This window comes from Eptatretus burgeri, chromosome 10 (assembly GCF_056783735.1).
Source record: "Eptatretus burgeri isolate ZD-2024b chromosome 10, Ebu_testis_v1, whole genome shotgun sequence".
NCBI lineage: Eukaryota > Metazoa > Chordata > Myxini > Myxiniformes > Myxinidae > Eptatretus > Eptatretus burgeri.
In genome coordinates, this window is record NC_140970.1 from 85,690,581 (window position 1) to 85,705,899 (window position 15,319).

A 15,319-nucleotide genomic window follows, 5' to 3' on the forward strand; every position below is an offset into this window, starting at 1 on the left:
GCGATGTATAAAGTGGAGTAAAACAGTTTAACAGACGCTTTTTCTGTAAAAAAATAAAAAAAATGTTATTTGGATGCTACTTCAGGATTTACTTGAGAATGATAAAAGACGATCCAGATGTTATTAGCTCAGTACGAAAGCCCGCCGAATAACTGTCGCTGGAGACTCATGAAAAAAAAAATGCCGCGAGTGACGTCACTGCTCCATGAGGTAACACCGGTGCCGCGGTTGGTTTTAGGACAGGAGGGGAAAGAGCGCGCAGGGTCTCGGCTTCAGTTAGAACGTGGGACTGTGGGAGCCGGAGTGAACGAGTGTAAAGTGTGCATGGGGTCCGTCCTGAGGCCCTACACATGCGGCAACAAGTCGTGCCCAACTGGACCATACGGAAAGCAACGTAAAGAGTTGACGAATCTCGAATTATTTATTTAAATGGGTACATAGAGTCGAGTTTACATAGGTAGACCTTGCGTCACCCAAAGATTGCCCTAATTTCCTGTTGCTGTAATCTACACTTGTATCAACATGATACCGTATGTACTTTCACCTAGTTTCTCATAAAACACATTATATCCGCATTTCCTCATGAGTCATGGCCATTCTGGAAGATTTAGAACTGCGGCTGGAAGAAGAGGAAGAAGAAGAAGAGGAAGGAGAGGAAGGAAAAGAGGAAGAAAAAGAAGAAGAGGAAGGAGAAGTAGAGAAAGAAGAAGAGGAAAAAGAAGACATCTCAACAGCGAGTGCCGTGGTTCGTGCAGAGTTGAACCAAGAATGGACAGCCCTGAGAAACCAAATCCGAGACCTCAGTACCAACCAGCGTGAGGACCAGTATAATAGACAACAATATTGAGGTCACATACAGAAAGAATGGCCACTTGTATGTCTACAGTAAGGTTAAAGACTATGCTGGAACGTTCACTGGAGTAAGCGGTTCTGATGACACCCTTAAAGTGTTTCTAGATAAAGTTGATAAGGCCTGAGACAACCTCTTGTACGTCAATTGCAAAGGCAAAGTGTTGTCTTTGTTGTTAAGCCGCTGTCACACCTTGACGATTTAGCCACCGTATGCCGACAGAAGAAAAATTTGTCTAAAGCGCTGGCACACGTCGAATACGTTATGGGTAAGTTTTGTATACGTTAAGAGCACGATGAAGCACGCTGGCATACGTCGTAGTACGCCGAGCTCGTCGACAAATTTTAACATGCTCAAAAATTTTCGACGTATGCCAGCGTATGACTCACACGTTCCGCATATGCTGGCCATAAGTTGTAGGCACGTTACACGATCGTTGACACACGTCGACACACGTTACTTGGAAGTGACTCGTAAGTCGAAACACGTCGAGGTAATGTTTAACTTCAGTGTTCCAGACTCCATTGTTTTTTTTTTCTTGTTTTTTTTTTCTTCGGCATGACGGTGATGTTGATTTCTAGTGCTGCCACTTCGATTTCTCGTGCGGTTATAATATAATATAATTAATAGGCTGCCGCTCAACGATTTAAATCATAACCGCACTAGAAATCGAAGTGTCAACATCACCGTCATGCCGAAGAAGAAAGAACAAACAAGAAAAAACCATGGAGTCTGGAACACTGACGGGTTCCTCCTGTAAACCCCATTTTTATATGCCAATTCCCCTAAACACTGCCAATACGCCATTATACGGTAGCTGTAAGTTAGTAACACGTTCAGTAAGTTCTGTGGTCGTCCGGAAGACGTCAAATACATCTACATACGTCAATATGCGTTGGAGATACGTTACACATAGGTTCAAAGCACGTTACTCATAAGTTAGAAATAAGTTTCGGGTACGCTAAACATTACCTCGACGTGTTTCGACTTATGAGTAACTTACAAGTAAGGTGTGTCGACGTGTGTCAACGATCGCATAACGTACCTACAACTTATGGCCAGCGTATGCGGAACGTGTGAGTCAAACGCTAGCATACGTCTACTAAAAATTTTGAGCATGCTTAAAATTTGTCGACGTGCTCGGCGTACTGCGACGTATGCCAGCGTGCTTCAGCGTGCTCTTAACGTATACAAAACTTACCCATAATGTATTCAACGTGTGCCAGTGTATTCGGCAAATTTTTCATACGCTGGCTAAAACGTCAACGTGTGACAAGGCCTTGACACTTCGATGTCTCGTGCGGTTATGATTTGAATCGTCAAGCGACAGCCTTTTAATAGGCTACGCCACGTGATCGTCGGCGATACGCTGCCGCGCGCTATGCAAACGTTAGACTATCGTTGGGCATAGGTTGTGAACGCCAACAACATGCTAAGTATTCGTTGGTATCAGTTATCTATATGTTATAGAAACGTTCTGTGTACGTTACTAATACCTTATGCATACGTCCAACTCGTTATGAATATGCCTAAAACTGAAAAAAAAAAACATCAATAGTTCAGCGTACGCTAGCGTTTTACATACGTTGCCATACGCTGGCTAAAACGTCAAGGTGTGACAGCGGATTGAGATAGGTTCCCATCGTGTGCTGCCTTTTTGGCTGCTGGTTGCATCATTGGTTATGGGCGTGGCTATGCTACTGATGCAGTGCCCCGATTACCAGTACACTGGTGCTCATTTCGCCGACCTCGGAAGGTTGACAGGCTGTATCAACCCCACCTGGTGTTAATTCAGTGGCCAACGGAGCTCAAACTCAGGAGCCGAGGATCCCAAGCCACCACCCTAACCGCAAAGCCAACACTAGGCATTAGGATGGGTACACTAGAGCGAAGTGGGAAACTTTGGAAGACACTGCAAAGAACAACCATTCATCAATTGCTCAAATGTTAAAAAGTAGTTTTAGTGGACCACTCCAGAGACATACACGCTCTATTATATTCAACGAAGCGACAAAAAGCAATCATGAAAGTTATGTAGCGTATGCAGTTCGTTTGCGTTGATGGGCACCCCACCATTGTACGACCGTAATGGATGAGCAATCTGCACTGGTTGTGAATGACAAGTTTTTCAACACGTTAAGTATCCCAATGTCAGTACATTTATCAACAACTGCAGACACAAAACACCGACCAACAGTCTGTCTCTCTTGATGGACTGGTTGATATGGCTCAAACTAAAGAGGCCACACCTGGCTCCCATTGAGACCGTTTTGGCTGCAAGGGATGACTACCCCACTGACCCATACCCACAGCCACTAGATTTGAAACATTCTTCTGAAGGTTTCAAATCTAGTGGCTGGGTTTCAAAAATCTCCCCAGGCGAGATACTCTTCCAGTCTTGGGGGATTTCAATGCATTGACTGGAACTGATAAGGGTGGTTATGAGACATGTGTTTGTCCCCACAGGTGTGGAACTGTGAACCAGAACACCACTAAGTTCCTTGACTTTGCAAGAACTCGTGGACTTAGGGTGGCTGGTTCATGGTTTCAGCACCCACAGGCTCATCGCTGGAATTGGTATTCCAACGCTGGAGGTGTGGCAAAGGAGATTGACCATGTCCTCGTTGATGGTCGCTGGAGGATAATCCAGAACTGCAGGTCGACCGGAGTGCTCAGCTCCTCAATACTGACCACAAGCTTGATGTAGCAATTCTGAAGTTGCATCTTAAATCCAGAGAATGGTATCATCCCAACAGCTCAAGGATGAGAGGGTAGCTGGGAAGTTTGCGAACAGGCTGAGTGGAGATTGGTGGGGGGGGGTGAGGACGGTCTGGGGGATTTGGAAGAATTGTGGAGTGCCTTCAAGATCACCATCCTTGACGTTGCCGATGGATTTCTTCGAATTGACCGTAGGGCGAAGAAGAATTTTGTCTCTCAAGGGACACTGGATACCATTGACCAGAGTCACAGGGCCAGGCTGAATGGCAGAGCTGAGCTGTTCCGTGAGCTGATGCATAAAACTGTACATGCAGGAACGCAGGTGGACAAGGAGGTCTATGTGCAAGGAATCTGTGAGGGGGTAGAGCATCACCTGTGGTCAAGTGATGCCTGTGGAATCTGTGAGGGGGTAGAGCATCACCAGACATAATCTGCCTCACGAGAAACTTTCCTCCCCAAGACGTGTCTGACTCCCAAGTATCTCTCCCTGGTTTCTCCCTCCTCCGGTATGACAGACCTCTGCCTCGTCCTGGTGGAGGAGTTGCTCTCTTCATCAAATACTCTATTCCTCACTCCCCATGCACTGCCCTCACTCCCCCACACCCCCAGGAATACCTCTGGCTACAGCTTCCCCTCCACTCTCACCTCATGTTTATATGTGCACTGTACCGTCCACCTAACAGTGATGACTCCATCTACACCTCACTATCCAAAAACATGGAACAACTTCGATCTTCTCATCCAAACTCTCTCTTCCTCATATGTGGCGACTTCAATTGTCATCATGCCAGTTGGCTAGGTGTGGGTACCTCTCTCACCTATCATGGCACTTCAGCAAAAGCTTTCTGCAACTCATTGGGACTGACTCAATCGGTCAACTTCCCAACTCGGATCTCAACCAATGGTACTCCATCTCTTCTGGATCTGATTTTGGCAAATTTCCCTGACAATATCTGCTGCTCTTCCTTCGCTCCAATCGGTTCTTCTGACCACGTCCTTGTCAAATTGGACATCTCTCTGGCTATTATTATCAGAGAACCACCTCACCGCAGTCGAGTCTGGCATTTCACTCAAGCCGACTGGCAGAGTCTCCAAGCAGCCATCAAACTTATAGACTGGTCTCCTATCGCTACTTTCTCCAACATCAACTCATCCTGGGAATTCTTTCAAATACACTTGCTCTCCCTCATGCACAAATTTATCCCCTCTCGTCTTAAGTTGTCCTACCCTTCCTCCCACCCTTGGTTCACTGAAGCTTGTGGCGAGGCAGTTGTCCTGAAACAACTTGCCTTTGCCTCAAGGAAAACAAACTCAACTGTGGGTAATCTGAGTTCCTTCCATAAAGCTCGGAACAAGTGTGTATCTACCCTCAGGAGAGCCAGAAAACAAAATCTTTCTCTGCTCAAGTCTGAACTTTCAAACCTCTCTCCCTCCTCAAAATCCTGGTGGCATCTAATCAAATCTGTTTTTGGTGTATGTTCCCCCTCCATCCCCTCCCTTACCTCAAATGGCCGCTTTGCTGATACCGCACGTGAAAAAGCTGAATGCCTAAACTCGGTGTTTGCAGCTAAATCTTATGTCCAAAACCCATCGCTTTCTCTACCCACCATACCCATTCGCACCCAAATGTCCCTGGACTCTGTGTCCTTTTCTCCTGACAAGGTGGAAAGCTTGCTGTCAAACCTCAACTCAGATTCTGCAACCGGCCCAGACGGCATCAGTCCACTTGTCCTAAAAACCTGCTCTTCTGCTCTTACTCACCCTCTCTCTATTCTATTCACCCTCTCATTTGCTCAAGGTCATTTGGCATCTCCTTGGCAATCAGCAAACATTACTGCCCTGCATAAAAAAGTACAAAAACAGATCCCTGCAACTACAGACCCATCAGCCTTCTCCCAATCATCAGCAAGGTTATGGAATCCATCATCGCTTCAGACATTAAATCCTTCCTCTTCTCCAATGGCTTGATTTCCGATCATCAATTTGGTTTCAGACCAGGTCACTCTACCCTGGATATGCTGCTTCTGCTCTCCCAAAAATGGATGGCAGCCCTCAATGCCAGACAGGAAATCCGAGCCGTATCCCTGGACATATCACGTGCTTTTGACATGGTCTGGCACCCTGCCCTGCTCACCAAATTCTCTTCCTATGGTATCCAAGGCCATCTCCACTCATGGCTCACAGACTTCCTCTCCTGTCGCAGTCAACGTGTGGCCCTAAATGAAGTTCTTTCATCCCCTCTTCCTGTCCAGGCTGGAGTTCCTCAAGGTAGCGTTCTGGGCCCTGTTCTTTTTCTGATTTTCATCAATGATCTCTCCGACTCCCTGGAAAATCCTCTATATCTCATTGCTGATGACTCCACCCTCTGACGTACCATCGGTCATCCCTCAGACCTGCAAGCAGCAGCTTCTTCACTCACTGCAGATCTGGGTAAAATCACAAACTGGTCCAACACGTGGAACATGTCTTTCAATCCGGACAAATCTCACATTCTCACGATGTCTTTCCGAAAGGACTGTTTAGAAAATCCCCTCATCCACTTTCTCAACAACCCTCTGGAAGAAGTCCTTTCTTTCAAGCTTCTGGGTCTCACTATCTGCCATGGCCTTCCTTGGGAAAGCCACATTTCAAACCTGGCCTCCAAAGCCAGTCGCTGACTGGGAATCCTCCATCGTGCAAAGTCCTTCCTCAGCCCACCTGAGCTCCTGACCACTTAGAAAGCTTTCGTCCGCAGCCTGACGGAGTACTGCTCTCCTGTCTAGGCTGGTGCTCCTGCCTCCCACCTTTCTCGGCTTCACGCTGTGGAAACCAAGGCATTTCGGATCATTGGCATCTCACTCAATGAGGCTGAGTCTTTGGGCCTCTCACTCTCTCACTCTCTCACCGCAGGCTGGTCGGTGGTCTTTCTGTCTTCTACCGTCTCCTCTCCAGCCTCGCCCCCCCCGCCCCACCCTGCTCTCTCTGCGATTTATCCCCATCACATTTCTGCAGGGCACTCATGGTCTGCCAACAACCCCCCTTCTGGTAAAACTACCAAAATCACGAATCACTGCTCACCTTCATTCTTTCATTCCTCTTTTTTTCCCGCCTTTGGAAGAAACTCCCTCACTCTATTCAATCCCATTCTTCCCTCCAGCCCTTCAAAACAGCTGTTCACCACCACCTCTTATCATCCCCCATCCAAATCCTCGATCTTTTCTACCCCCGATAATCCACCCAAGCCCACCTCCTTCAAATTCCCTGCTTTCCTTGCTGAAAGTCCCTGTAATGTCCATCTTGTATTCCCCATGTTCCCTGCCGCATCCCTCTCCCTTCCAAAGATCTCCTAATGTCTCTGCTCCCCACTGTTTTGTCCTTCCCACTCCCGCCACTCTTGTCTCATGCCCCCTTTGTTGTGTGTTGTGTGTTCGCTCTCACATGAGCCTCGACAAGGTATACAAAAAAAAGTGATTCTCATCCTGCTTACAGGGGAATTCCTCCAATACCGTCCATCGGTGTACTGCAGCGAGAGCAGAGTGTGGTGGGCTCTTGACAGAGGAGTCTGAAGTGAAGGACCACTGGGCCGGTTACTTTGAGTGGCTGTACCAGGCTGATCCACCAGCGATTGCATTCGATGTCAGGAGTGTTACTATCCCTATTGCTGACCCTCCAATCAACTGTGGTCCACCTTAGTTTGTGGAAACACAGACTGCAGTGAACCAGTTGAAATGGGGTAAAGCTCCTGGGAGTTGTGGCATCCATACTGAACTTCACAAGGCTGATGGAAATGCTGTACTCGTGTTGTTGCATGCAGATCTCTGCTCTGCCTGGAACACAGGCATCATCCCAACCGACTGGAAGAGGGGCCTAGTTGTCCCCCTCTGGAAAGGGAAGGGTGATCGCCAAGACTGCAACAACTACCGAGGGGTGATGCTGCTCTCAGTGCTGGGCAAGGTCTTTGCTCAGATAATTCTTGACAGGGTTCACCACCATTTGCTTGAGCACCATCGTCCAGTGCTGTTCGGCTTTACACCAAAGAGGTCAACGATTGACCGTATCCTTGCTCTTTGGGTCCTCACCAAATGCAGATTAGAGTTTTTGGCAGGGATTGCTTGCAGCCCATGTTGATCTCTGCAAAGCATTTGAGTCAGTGAATCTTGAATGCCCTCTGGAAGATTCTTCATCTTCTTGGGATATGCCACCAAAACTGATCAATCTGACGTCTGAACTATTCTCTGGTACTGAGAGTGCTGTGAGATGTGGTGCTACCATCTCTGACTTAATTTCAGTTGTTGCTGGAGTTTTTCAGGGGTGTGTACTTGCCCCCACACTTTTCAGCACTTGTATGGACTGGATTATGTGAAGGATGTCAGATCGATCAAGTTGTGGTGCATCGTTTGGGAATATCAAGATCTCTGACCTTGATTTTGCAGATGATGCAGTCATCTTTGCAGAGACTCTGGATATCCTTTTGTGGGCCCTCAATGTGCTGAATGTATAGTCGGAGCTGCTGGCATTACGGGTTTCCTGGGTCAAAACTAAAATCCAGGGTTTCAATGACATATTGGATGCTGCTATCCTATCGGTACTTGTTCGTGGCAAGGATGTTGAGGTCGTGGAGAGATTCACTTACCTTGGCAGTGATATTCATGTCTCTGCTGGCTGTGAGCCAGAGGTTAACAGACGTCTGGGTCGGGCCTGGGGAGTCAAGGATTCACTGGTTCATGGGTTTTGTCACTTCCAGTACTTGTGCGGGAGGACGAAAGTCTGAGTCATCAGGTCCTTGGTGCTTCCAGTCTTGCTCTCTGGATGTGAGAATTGGACTCTGACCAGGGACCTCAGATGGAGACTTCATTCCTTTGGTACCAGGTCTCTTTGGAGAATTCTTGGCTATTGCTGGTCGGACTTTGTGTCCAACGAGCGGTTGCTGAGAGAGACTGAAATGAGATTTGTTACCTGCATTGTCCGTGAGCGTCAGTTGTGGTTGTATGGACATGTGGCTCGTTTTCCTGACGCTGATCCTGCTCACCAGGTTTTCTCAGCAAGAGAGCCTCATGAGTGGAGGAGGCCAATGTGACGACCATGTGCGTCCTGGTTGCAGCAGATTGATCAACATCTCAATGAGATGGGGATGGGCCAGGCATCTTCTGGGATGGCCAGAAGGAGGCCCTCGGGGTACCCGCGGAAAGTGGATGCAGCAACGCGCTGCTCTGGCGCATTCTCCCAAACCTGACCTTCTGAAAGACCCTCTGGACTCAGTGGAATATCTTCCCTTTGTACCTCTCACCCCCTCGTTTAGGTGCACATCTTCTCCACCCCACAGGCCCAGTCACCGTGTTTATGTGAGTTTTTCCGCAAATGACACTTTTTGCGAGGCTACGTATTGGGATGACCGAGAGTACACCCAATATCCAAGCCACATCAATTTAGTTCTCCCAGATGGCATGGAAGTGATGATCACATGGACTCCTCATCTTTGGGTTACTCACACCTGCCCAGTTTGATCCCAAGATTTCTTACTTCGAGAATGATACCTGTTGAGACGCTCACTACGACGTGGATATACACGACGTGGATATAGCCACGAGTTTTGGCCACGTGCTTCCGATCGGACACAGGTCTGTCTCACCAGAAGACAGATCATGTGGCTATTCCCCTCGACGGAAGGGGGAGTATTCTGCCCATCAACCAAGCCCATATCAGCGATCGCCGCAACTAAAGAGATATTCCAGCCCACACAATAATTCCGAGCCCGTAACCATTCCCCAAGCCCGTGAGAATTCTCTTATGGTTTCTCACCACAGTCTTTGCCACCAGATGATAGAAAGTCTTTTCATTTTGGTGGCTGCTATATATGTCACCAGTATACTCATCTTGCTCTTGACTGTCCAGAGAACCTGAAAGGACGTGTGTACACAGTGAAAAGATGGTTGAACAAAAAACAACTGACCGGAACATGGCAACAACCAAACAACCAGACACAAAACGAATCTGCTCTTCAGCTGCACCAACGACTGATGGCAGCTTTTCATCAAGTGAAGAAGCATTTGGCCAATTTGTGCAATAGGATGTAGCAGTTTCATGGTTCAAAAGTATGGTCAGAGATAATCTCATTTCAGAGGAAGCAAAAAGTTTGCTGACTGATGGCTTGGTCTGTACGACGTTGTCTCAGTTCTTGATTGCCTGATGTACAGGATTACTTCTCCTTTGTCGAGTCATTCTACAACTGCAAATGTCCAGAACTCAAAACGTGCCTACCCTTATCAGAAGGCCAGCTGGACCCAGATCCTGATGGTGAACTATCATTTGCCCCTGGGGCAGAACCCTTTGATCTCTCGGTTGGACCCCGCCGGTTTCCCGTGACACTTCAGACAAAGACATGATGGGTTGGCAAGGTCAGTTCCAAAGTGCCGCAGCCATGTTTCCCAACCCTTCCATTCCTGACAGTTCCCCACTGGGAATGACTTCCGACAATAAACATTGCGACACTCTCTGATGCGTCACAAACTGCCCCAACGACAGTTTCCTTATGGTGTTCTTCACATCACCCCAAACCTGTACACAGATACGACCCATCTGACACAAGATGTGTTGGTGCCTTGCCTGTTAAAGTTGAAGCTTGTTCACCTCTTGATTGGTTTGTTGCTACTTATCACGATGGCATCCTGCATTAGATGCTGTTCTTTCTTCCAAGAAAAGGAAAGGAATTCCATAAGTAACTTTAGATATTGTGTTTTGACATCGTGTGTCCATCTCAGATTGTGGTACATCTTAATTTAAGTATTGTCTACATAATTGCTGCATGCACTACTAGTTGCATTGTATGTAATTGCCAAATTTGTAAACCTGCAGGTAAATGTAATTCATGTTTTAATATTTTCCAGTGAAGAGATCATTATATTTTTATTTCTTTATTGCAAAATTTAATTTTTGAAATGTTGAAGCAAATGTCAGGAGACATTTTAAACTAAGGAGGGAGGAATGTCTTGACTACGTTTTATGGCGTTGGTATTTGTACGATGATGTAATACGTCGGTGCAACTACATGAGGGATTAGTATGCCTGCGTATGTAATGGCAGTACAGCTACAGAAGGCTTGAAACTCCCATTTGTCTCCAGTGAATCTGCTTCTGAGTCGTCACACCGGGGACCTGTTCATCGAGTGTGAATCGGTCACCCAATGGGAAACAGTGTTGAGAGCCTCTTATTCTGGCAGTGTTTGAATCTCGTGTCAAATGCCTAGGTCTCTGAGGGAGAGCCGAGGAGTCATTCACGGGATTGAGTCGTCCAATAAATTGTTAAATAAATTATTGACTTTAAGAGCCATTTAGCGGATGTGGGAGTTGTGAACGTCTGCCGTCTTACCACGTATGGTCAGGGATGGGGGTCAAGGTTGACACCACCTCAGTGGTTTTGACCTTCAGGAATCCAGTCCAACTCCCCCCAAGGTGTTCCTCGGCTATCAAGCCTTCACTGTACATGAATACATCACCCTCCTTAAGATGTTTCATGTGCCAAAAGTTTGGATATGCAACTCCAGCCTGTAGGGGCAAACGACGCTGCAGAAAATATATGTAAGCTGCACTAGTCATAAAATATCTTGTGGCAACTGTGATGGGGACCACAGTGCAATCTTCAGATTGAAAATCAGATTGACCAAACTGCAGCCTTCAAATTGAAAATCAGATTGAACACAGTGCACCCTTCAGATTGACTTGGCATGTGCCATTTAATTGAAAATCATTTTGTTCCCGTAATAACACGTGAATGAACTACTGAAGGATGACAAACAAACTTGGCACAAGTATGGACTGCAATACAAAGTTGAGTGTGGACGGATTCAATTTTGGGTGCAATGGGTCAGAGGTCATGTGCCTTTTGAGAATCATTATGCAGACCATAACTTGAGTTGTAACTTGTGTTTTGGGGGTTTTTTTTGTTTGTCTCTCTCTCTCTCTCTCTCTCTCTCTCTCTCTCTCTCTCTCTCTCTCTCTCTCTCTCTCTCTCTCTCTCTCGCTCTCTCTCGCTCTCTCTCGCTCTCTCTCGCTCTCTCTCTCTCTCTCTCTCTCGCTCTCTCTCGCTCTCTCTCTCTCGCTCTCTCTCTCTCTCTCTCTCTCTCTCTCTCTCTCTCTCGCTCTCTCTCTCTCTCTCTCTCTCTCTCTCTCTCTCTCTCTCTCTCTCTCTCTCTCTCGCTCTCTCGCTCTCTCGCTCTCTCGCTCTCTCGCTCTCTCGCTCTCTCGCTCTCTCGCTCTCTCGCTCTCTCGCTCTCTCGCTCTCTCGCTCTCTCGCTCTCTCGCTCTCTATCTCGTGACCTTTCATTGACATCAAATTAATGGTGGGTTGACATCAGATGTGGGTGGAGGCCGAAGGTATATCCATCAACACATTCAGGTCAAATTCTATTTTGTAGTTAATTCTTTTTTTTTTTGCAAAATTAGATTATATAGACTAGTGCTTTGGTGCAAGTTAAGGCTGATTTGTGAAGGGAAGGCAACTTATAAAGGGAAGAGGAGGAGAACAGACCAACAATGACTTCATCAGTGAAGTGGTATGCCAGCCATAATTGGTCAGGTCAGGCATGGGAGCAGCATGTCGCTGTGTCCACTTTCTGCCGGTACTCCAGGGGCGTCCATCTGGCCATCCCCCAGGCAGATGCATACCCCATCCCCATCTCCTTGAGATGCTGATCAACCCGCTGCAACCAGGAGGCACGTGGTCGGCACATTGGCCTCCTCCACTCATGAGGCTCCATTGCTGAGAGAATCTGGTGAGCAGGATCAGCGTCAGGAAAAAGAGCCACATGTCCATACAGCCGCAACAGACACTCATGGACTATGCAGGTAAGAAATCTCATTTGAGTCTATCTCAGCAACCGCTAATTGGACACAAAATCTGACCAGCAATAGCCAATGATTCTCCGAAGAGACCTGGTACCAAAATAATTAGGTCTCCATCTCAGATCCCTGGTCAGAGTCCAAGTCTCACATCCATAGAACAAGACTGGAAGCACCAAGGACCTGAAGACTCGGACTTTCATCCTCCCACACAAGTACTGGCAGTGCCAAATCCATGAACCAGGGAATCCATGACTCCCCAGGCCCGACCCAGACGTCTGTTAGCCTCTGGCTCACAGCCATCAGACATATGAATATCACTGCCAAGGGAAGTGAATCTCTCCATGACCTCACCATCCTTACCACAAACAAGTACAGACAGGATAGCAGCATCCAAGATGTCATTGAAAGCCTGGATCATAGTTTTGACCCAGGAAACCCGTAATCCCAGTTGCTCCGACTCCTCATTCAGCACCTAGAGGGCCCCCAAAGGGTAATCTAGAGTCTCCGCAATGATGACTGCATCATCTGCGAAATCAAGGTCAGAGATCTTGACATTCCCAAGTTATGCACCACAGCTTGATCTCTCAGACATCGTCCCCAGAATCCAGTCCATATAATTGCCGAAAAGTGTGGGGACCATGACACACCCCTGACAAACTCCAGTAACAATTCAAAATAAGTCCGAGATGTTATCACCACATCTCACAGCACTCTTAGTACTGGAGTATAATTCAGACGGTAGATTGATCAGTTTTGGTGGCACCCCACGAAGACTAAGAATCCTCCAGAGGGCATACCTATTCCCTGAATGAAACGCTTTGCAGAGATAAACATAAGCTGCAAGCTTTCCCTGCCGAAACTCTCATCGACGTTCAGTAAGGACCCGAAGAGAAAGGATACGGTCAATCGTTGACCTCTTTGGTGCAATGCCTGACTGCTCTGGATGCTGATGCTCAAGCACATCGTGGTGAACCCCATCAATAATTATCGAAGCAAAGACCTTGCCCAGCACTGAGATCAAGTAGTTGTTGCAGTCTTGGCGATCACACCTTTCCAGAGAGTGACAACAACGCCCCTCTTCCAGTCAGTTGGGATGATGCCTGTGTTCCAGGCAGAGCACAGAACTGCATGCCACACCATGAGTACAGCATTTCCACCAGCCTTGAGAAGTTCAGCATGGATGCCACAGATCCCAGGAGCTTTAGCCCATTTCAACCGGTTCACCGCAGCCCGTGTTTCCACAAGCAAAGGTGGATCACAGTTGATTGCAGGGTCAGCAATCGGGATTGAAAAACCCCTGACATCCAACATGACAGCTGGTAGATCAGCCTGGTACAGCCGCTCAAAGTAACCTGTCCAGCAGGTCTTGACTTCGGACTCCTCTGTCAAGAGCCCACCACCCACTCCTCTAATTGCAGTACACCGAGGGATGGGCTTGATGGAACGCAATGCTCAAATTCCCCTGTAAGCAGGATGAGAATCACTTGACTACAGGTGATGGTGTACCCCCTCACAGATTCCTTGCACATAGGCCTCCTTGTCCAACCTTAGGGCATGAGCAATTTTCCGCCTCAGCAACCTGAACAGCTCAGCTCTGCCATTCAGCCTGGCCCTGAGACTGGGCAATGGTATCCAGCGTCCCTTGAGAGACAAAATTCTTCTTTGCCCTACAGTGAGTTCCAAGACATCAACTGACAACACCGAGGATGGTGGTCCTGAAGGCTCTCCACAACTCTTCAGGATCCCTCAAAGCACCCAGACCCCCCAAATCTCCACTCAGCCTGTTCACAAACTCCTCAGCTACCCTCTCATCCTTGAGCTTGCCAACATACAACCAAGGCTGGGATGGTACCATTCTCCCGAATTTTCGCTGCAACTTCAGAATTGCTACCACAAGCCTGTGGTCATTATTGAGTAACTGAGCACTCTGGTCGACCCTGCAGTTCTGGATCATCCTCCAGCAACCAACAATGAGCACATCGTCAGTCTCCTTTGCCATACCGCCAGCGTCAGAATACCAAGTCCAGCGATGAGCCTGTGGGCGCTGAAACCATGAACCAGCCACCCTAAGTCCATGACTTCTTGCAAACTCAAGGAACTTAGAGCTATTCTGATTTACAGTTCCAGGCTCATGGGGACCAACACATGTCTCATAACCATCCCTATCAGTTCTAGTCGAAGCATTGAAATCCCCCAAGACTAAAAGAGTATCTTGCCTGGAGCACTGATCAACCACAGACTCGAGCATTGGGTATATGGTTCCCAGTATATGGTTTGGCCATGTCGTGTTTGGCCATCCTTCATAGTGAGATCACTCGCCTCAGTCGGAGCATATATATATATATATATATACAGACCCGGGAAATGACCCCCATGGATTGACGAATCTTTCTTCTCATAATGTACTTGTTGACCGGTGTTACCTCAATTATCATTGGAGTCAGCTTATTGGACACAGCTACAGCAACCTTTTTGGGCATGGTAACCACCAAAGTGACCAGACCAAAAGCTGGTGTAATCACCCGCCATAATCTCGCCACAATCCGGTCTCCGAACCTCAGAGAGTGCTGCAATACCGATGTCCAAACGCTTGAGCTCAGATGGTAACAGAGACAGGTAGTCATCCTCTCTTATGGAGAGGACATTTCAGGCACCCACCCGAAGGGACCGCCTCAGGTTAACCCAAGGAGACTGCCATCTGGTGGACAACAATTCAGCACCACCCCGACACACATTACTGCAAACTGACCCGGCAAGATTACCTACTGGTTTCCCTCCTATCCCCAAGGTTTCTCCAAGGTTACCCCATGGTTTCCCTAAATAGTGGGTGTCCCGATGGCTTTTCCCCAATCCCGTCATCCGGTGAGCTGCCTTGCGAAGTGAAGCTGCACAGGAGATACTCCCACGGAGTGTTTTCAGATTTTTTTCATGGTTT

General features: G+C 47.6%; 1 protein-coding gene across 3 annotated transcripts in view; it reads left to right on the forward strand.

Moving 5' to 3' along the window:
- The window catches only part of LOC147019008 (uncharacterized), a 160,028-nt gene that overhangs the window by 129,933 nt on the left and 14,776 nt on the right, over positions 1-15,319 (forward strand). The window contains exon 1 of one of the 3 annotated variants that reach the window (XR_015062611.1): positions 6-210. The exons of 1 other annotated variant lie outside the window; for it this stretch is intronic. Coding sequence is in view for 1 of the 2 variants with exons in the window: in XM_085899148.1 (XP_085755274.1) it covers positions 590-815 (226 nt within the window). In the remaining variant the exon portion in view is untranslated. Of the gene's footprint in view, positions 1-5; positions 211-403; positions 816-15,319 lie in introns of those variants that run through there. One more of the 3 variants, XM_085899148.1, reaches the window with a different exon arrangement.